Below are 6546 nucleotides of genomic sequence, written 5' to 3'. Positions count from 1 at the left end.
TAGTTTGACTTCTTCGATTTCGTCTCCCTCCACAATCTTTCCTACCTGTGGGTATCAGGGAGGCGACGCCGCTGATAACTTGTACTGGCGATGCCTTCGGCGTCTCATGCTAGCGACGCCATCGACTTCTCATACTGGCGACTCCTGGGGGTAGTGGAGAGCTCAGGGTCTCGCCCGCGCCATCCACGTGGCATTTCCCGTATGGGTGATGGGACATTCCCTCACATGACTTCATCCTGACATTTTCTGAGCTTCTGGCAAGATGCTCCCATTGTTGGCGGCGCGTCGTACCCTTGGGCATTCTGTCGACGCGACATTTTTTGAATGATAACCAGTGGCGCCAGGATCGTCCTCCCATCATCTGACACGTGGCTCGATCGCACGGTGCTCCCATTTGCGTCGCTTGGCGCTCTAACTGTAATATTTAGATCTTCAGAATCTTATACCTGCGTTCATCATCCCTGTGTTTCGCACCCTCCTTGCACCGCTACCCACAGAGTTCCTTCTGCATTCCTCCTAGTTGGCGCTTTACCTCCCGTATTCCTAATGCGCCATTCTTCTTTGAACTCCCAGCTCTTTGCTCACCTCTCGTAGCGACATGTCTTCCCACGTTCCTCCCCCTAGGGTTAACCCCAAGGAGCTGTATGCATGGGCCTCGCGCGAGCTCCTTAACGAGTGCTCATGCTTTCTTTCTACCAGGGCCATCAGGGAACACAAAGGGGATTCGTGTTCCTACGATCATCGTGCCTTCGCTAGGAGGCACGACGACGACATTGCCGTACTCCCTTGCACCCTGGGGGAGCCGGTGTGCGGGGACGAACAGGCCAACGACGGGGTCCCCTTCTTCTACTTCTACCAGGTGGGGGTATTTCCTCGTGTGAGTCCTCCTACCTGGGAGTGCATCTGCGCAAGGGGTGACTTTTTGGGTGCCAACTCATGCCCCCAACATCTAGTCACTCACTTTGAGAGCGTATCTACCTTCCTCTCATACCCTGCACCTGGCTACCCTGGGCGTGACCCTCCTCATGAGTCGTATCTACCCCAAGGGCGTCTCTGGGGCGGCATGGGCGTTTCACGAGTCAGGTTGCTCTCCACTGGTGCTATTACTATGGCCTTAAAGCCACCTTTCTTTTCTCTTTATTGCTGCCCCGGGTCATCGGGGATTGAGGCCTTCCCACGGTGTCGCTCCCTCCATGGTCTTTCCTACCCATGGGTATCGGGGAGCAACACTGTGATTGCCTTGCTTTTGTGATATTTGACCTTGGCGACGCCCTAGCTGGGCGATGCCTTGACTTGGCGATGCCTTCACCTAGGCGACGCCTTACCTTGGCGACGCTTCCTCTTGGAGATGCTTGCTCTTGGCGTCGCCTCACCTAGGCGACGCCTTATATTGACTTTGACCCCGACGTTGACTTTGACCTTGACTTTGTCAACGCCCGGATACGGGACGGTACAAAATACATAGAAATATCAACCCAAGGCATTGTTGGGATAGGAGGAGGGGTATATAAACCATGGGGTTGGACTTTAGACTTAGCCTTCCTACATGCTATACATTTATCACAGAAGAAATGTTCATGCAATGTTTCTAAAGTCTTAGATACCCCAAAATGTCCCATAAGCCCACTCTCATGAGCCTCTCTAATAAGAGATTGTCTTATAGATCCTTGGGGAACACAAAGTCTTTTTCCTTTAAAAAGAAAACCATTATGTAAGAAAAAGTCTTTGTGACGTCCTATACCGTCCCGTCCCCGGGCGTTGACCAAAGTCAAAGTAAAATATATGGTGGGACCCATCCAGGGGGCCCAGGGAGGAAAGTCAACAGGTTGACCGCTTAAGGCGTCGCCAAGATGAGGCGTCACCAGGATGAGGCGTCACCAGGTGTAGGTGTCACCAGGTTAAGGCGTCGTCAAGATGGGGCGACGCCAGTTGTAGGCGTCGCCAGGTGAAGGCGTCGCCAAGATGAGGCATCGCCAGGATAAGGCATCAACGGTGTCACCCCCCGATACCCATGGTTAGGAAAGACCGTGGAGGGGGCGACACCACGAGAGGACTCAATACCTCAGAACTGTAATAAAGAGAAGAGAAAGGTGGCTTGAAGGCCATAGTTCTAGTACCAGTAGGGGGTAACCTGACTCGTGAAGTACCCACGCCACCGCTGGGAGACCCCTGGGACTGATACGACCCATGAGAGGGCCACGCCCAGGGGAGAACCACGTGCATGGTACGAGAGGAAGGTAGATACACCCCCAGGGCGAGTGACTAGAGGTTGGGAAGCATGAGTTGGCACCCAGAAAGTCACCCCTTGCACCAGATGCACTTCGAGAAAGGAGGACTTGCATAATGGATTATCCCTAAGTTGGGGTACGGCGCTGTAAGGCCCTCCACAGAGAATAGCGATCAAGTCAGAAGAACACATGGCAGTAAGTACCGAATCATCAGGGTGTACACGTTGCCCTGAAAGTTTGCTAAGGTACGCGTTTATTCAGTTTACATTTCCAACACTTTAAAGCACTTTATACGCTTTAAATGCTTTGAACGTTTTAAATGCGTTGAACATTTTTGAGCGCCTCAAAAGCGCTTTAAGACGTTTTAAATGCACTTTAAGACGCTTTGAATGCGTTAGACGTTTAAATAGGGCCTTAGACGTTTGAGACAGGGGGGAATCCAGTTTTTAGTTTACACACACACCCTAGTTGTTTGCTCGCGAACCCACTGTACGCACAGGTAATTAGGGAGAGAACCAGTTACTCAGTTATTTGACCACCTTCAGAGCATCCATTCACGGTGTTCCGATACGGAGGTGTGTCACCTTTGATGTTTCTCGCTTGCTGACTTGATTGTCGGAGTGCAAACGATTGCGAGGGCGCCACTTTGTTCACTTCTTTTCAGGTATTCTCAGAGACGGGAATCTAGGTTGAAGACGAAGGTGCCCTAGCTCGCCAGTTTAAGCCACAGACGAAGACGCACCCGGTCAACCGGCGGGAACATTTGGCGCCCACCGTGGGGCCGATCTAAAACTTCAGCCCCACCGCAAGAATTCAGTTTCCAGTTGCAGTTTCCAACCCAGTTCCCATTGAGATTTTACCAAGAGCCATTGTTCATTGAGAAATTGGTGCAGTTTTCACCGATTGCTTTTGGTTGAGTCGTTGTGTGATTGTGTTCGTTCGAGTTCGAGTTCCCAACACTTTCTGTATCCCTTGGAGTTGAACGATAGCTAGAAGAAGATCCAGAAACCGCAGATGATGAGGTCCACGAGGCAAGGAACGACGCGCGCTGAGAGTGAAGAGATGACCATGCAATAGGTCATGGGTATGATGCAGGGATTGCAAGAAGCAATGGCAACGTCGAAGGTGAGCAAAAGCGCATGCAGGCGGATCTCGCGGCGTCTCAGGCGAGAAATGAGGAGCTCTATCGCATGAATGAGGAGTTGCGCCGCGGGTGGCGCAACCACACAGGGCTACACGATGGGGACGAGCTCGAGGGTTCCTCCCCACCAAGGGAGTTCTCTACGCCGTTCTCGCAGCCGATTCTGGAGACGGTGATCCCCAACACGTTCGTGGGGCCTAAGGTGACCTTCACAGGGATGTTGGACCCTGAAGCGCATCTCACTGCGTTCCACACGCAAATGATGCTGGTAGGCGGCTTTGACGCCGTAAAGTGCAAGCTCTTCATGAGCACTTTGACTGGGATGGCCATGGACTGGTTCATTAGTCTTCCAAATGGCCATATCACCTCCTTTGCACAACTTTCGCAGTTATTCAGAGAGCAGTATCTAGCCAACAGGGCTCCACCACCGGTTTCATATGACCTGTTCGATGTGAAGCAGTATCAAGGCGAGACATTGAAGGAATACATAAATCGTTTCGGGGCGCAAGTGGTGAAGGTTGGCACCACAGAAGAGCCCATGATCGTATACGCATTCAGAAAGGGGGTGTGCCCTGGGCCTTTCTGCGAGTCAATCATCCGCAACCGCCCCAAAACTTTCGCTGAGATAAGGCGTCGTGCGGTGGAACACATCGCCTCTGAGGGTGAAATGTATGAGAAACGCACAAGTGTTGCGCCCACGCGCTCTAGAATGCAGTCGCGTGCACAACCTGCCAGAGTCCATGAGGCCGCGACAGGGAGGAAGAACCAAGACAGGAGATGCCCCTACGAGGCAAGGAGGCCCCAGCCCAGGGGTCGAGCAGAGGGTAACAGGCCAGCGAGGGAAGGAAATAGACCGCTGAGGCACAATTTTGTGGTGGAGCTAAAGGACCTCATTGTTGTGCCTAACATAGCTGACAGGCTGAGGCCACCAATGAAGTCTGACAAGGTGCTGGGGCCTTGTAAAGACTCATGGTGCGAGTTCCACGAGGCGTTTGGGCACCATATCAACAACTACTTGGCGCTGGGCCATCAGCTGGATGAGCCCGTGAAGAATGGTTTCCTCAAGGATTATCTTGTTGGGCCTGCCACGACCACAGCCCTAGCGGTGCGAGAGGAGGATCAGGCGCATGAAATGCCAATCCATGGAGAAGTGCACACCATTTCTGGTGGCTTTTCTAGAGGAGGGCCCACTGCCTCTCAACGTAAGAGGTATGTGAGGTCAGTAAATTCAGTTGCAGAGGGGAGTTCGGATGATCAGTGGGAGTCAGACCTCGTGTTTACAAGGGCTAACATACGAGATGTTGTCCCACATGACAATGACCCCGTGGTCATTTCGATTGTCACAACTGGGAGAAAGGTGCGTAGGGTTCTCGTCGACCAGGGCAATTCTACAAATGTCATGTTTTGGTTGACGTTCAATAAGTTGCAATTGTCCCCTGACTTGCTGAGGCCCTACACTGGATTCTTGTATAGGTTCACAGGGGACAAAGTTGAGGTGCGTGGCTACCTGGAGTTGAGGACGACGTTTACTGATGGAACGGTGTCGCGTACCGAAAGCATCCGGTATGTAGTCGTGAATGCCAATTCAGCCTACAACATCTTGATGGGAAGACCAGCGCTGAATAGACTGAGAGCAGTGGCCTCCACAAGCCACATGAAGATGAAGCTGCCGGACCTTAGTGGCAAGGTAATTGTGATCAAATCTGATCAAGAGGAGGCTCGGAAATGCTATGAAAATAGCTTGAAGACAAAGAGAGGCGTGTTCATGGTACTTGAGCGATCGCCCGTTTCGGATACGCTAATGGAGGTAGAGCCCTTGGAAGAGGCGACGCCCGCGGAGTTGACACCTGTTGAGGCCTCACAAGCGGAGGCGACGCCTAAGGAAGATGCGCCCATGGAAGAAGCGTCAGAGGAGGCGACACCCAAAGCACCCGACAGGGCGACGCCTATAGAAGGAGATCGCAGAAATGAGTCTCGTGCAGAGAACACGCGAGATAGGCGTTGGATGGGGCCACTTTAAAGTTTATTTCAGTTGAAAATTATGAAGCACACAATTGTAAATGGGACACTCTTTTTCCCTCTCGGGGGTTTTTTAATAAGGTCACCCGAGTAAAAAGAAGTTTAAGAAAACTTTATCTCAGTTTTCCCCTCCCACACGATGTAAGAGCGAAAGATTAAGAAACAAAACAGAGACTCAAGGCGTCGCCAGACGTAGGCGTCGCCAGGCATAGGCTTCGCCAGGGGTAGGCGTCACCAGGTGTAGACGTCGCTAGGCGTAGGCGTCGCCAAGTTAAGACATCGCCAGATACGAGAGCGAGTGTCAAAATCAAAGCAAGTAGAGGGAGCACATGCTCATGTGCAGAGATCAACCCATCAGCAAGGTACGTACAGTAAAGAGTTAAAATCCGGGCGTCTAGTCCCTGAGTAGGGGTTAAGGGATTCCTTCGGGACGCCCCCTCCTCAGGTAGGAATAGCTAGCCCCGGTGTCTGATGTTTAGACACCTCGCAAGGAAGTGTCGGGGGGCGTTTCCTTCGAGTGTGGGCATCAGACAGTAAGAAGTTTCGGAGCAGTGGAGAACCAGGTCACTTGGTGCAGATACACGCACTTGAGGAGAAGCGTCCTCCTTTGGGAAACCTTCTCCTTAGACGTAATCACCAAAATCCCTGGTCATCTTGGTGTTTAGACACACCGGGGACGATACGGCGATGTTTCCCTCACGCCTCTCCCTGGGCGTGGGCACCCAAAACACTGATCGCCTTGGTGTTTTCAGACACCCTGGGGACGAAACGGCACTACCCCCGGGTAGGCCTCTCCTGAGGTGTGAGCACCCAGCGCACAGAGATAAGGGCAAAGTTGCTTAGGTGTTTAGACACCCTATGGACGATATGACGCTGCTATAATAGGCCTCTCCACGGGCGTGGGCACCAGAAGCGTGACTTTGTCCCAAGTGTTGAGACACGCTGAGGACGATACGACCTCGCGTTCAGCAGGTCTCTCCTCAAGCGTGGACAAACGGTACAGTTCAGATAAAGTCCTCCCTCGCCCTCGAGCGACGTCGAGGCCCCAGAAGAACAGATAAGTCCTCCTTGCCTTCGAGCGATGTTGAGGCCATAGAAGAGATCAAGTTCTCCCTCGCCCTTGGGCGATGTCGAGGCCAGAAAAGAGATGAGACCCCT

At 52.5% G+C, this 6546-nt stretch overlaps 1 protein-coding gene across 1 annotated transcript; it reads left to right on the top strand.

The window, feature by feature from the left end:
• Positions 1–3367: 3367 nt before the first annotated feature.
• LOC137824843 (uncharacterized) lies at positions 3368–5389 on the top strand. Its single transcript, XM_068630521.1, has one exon. The coding sequence runs from the start codon at positions 3368–3370 to the stop codon at positions 5387–5389; it is 2022 nt and encodes a 673-aa protein (XP_068486622.1).
• Positions 5390–6546: the final 1157 nt, after the last annotated feature.

The sequence above is a fragment of the Phaseolus vulgaris genome, chromosome 8, assembly GCF_000499845.2.
Source record: "Phaseolus vulgaris cultivar G19833 chromosome 8, P. vulgaris v2.0, whole genome shotgun sequence".
NCBI classification, from domain to species: Eukaryota; Viridiplantae; Streptophyta; class Magnoliopsida; order Fabales; family Fabaceae; genus Phaseolus; species Phaseolus vulgaris.
Note: the sequence above shows the minus strand (reverse complement) of the source record. Positions and strands in the feature narration are given on the sequence as shown.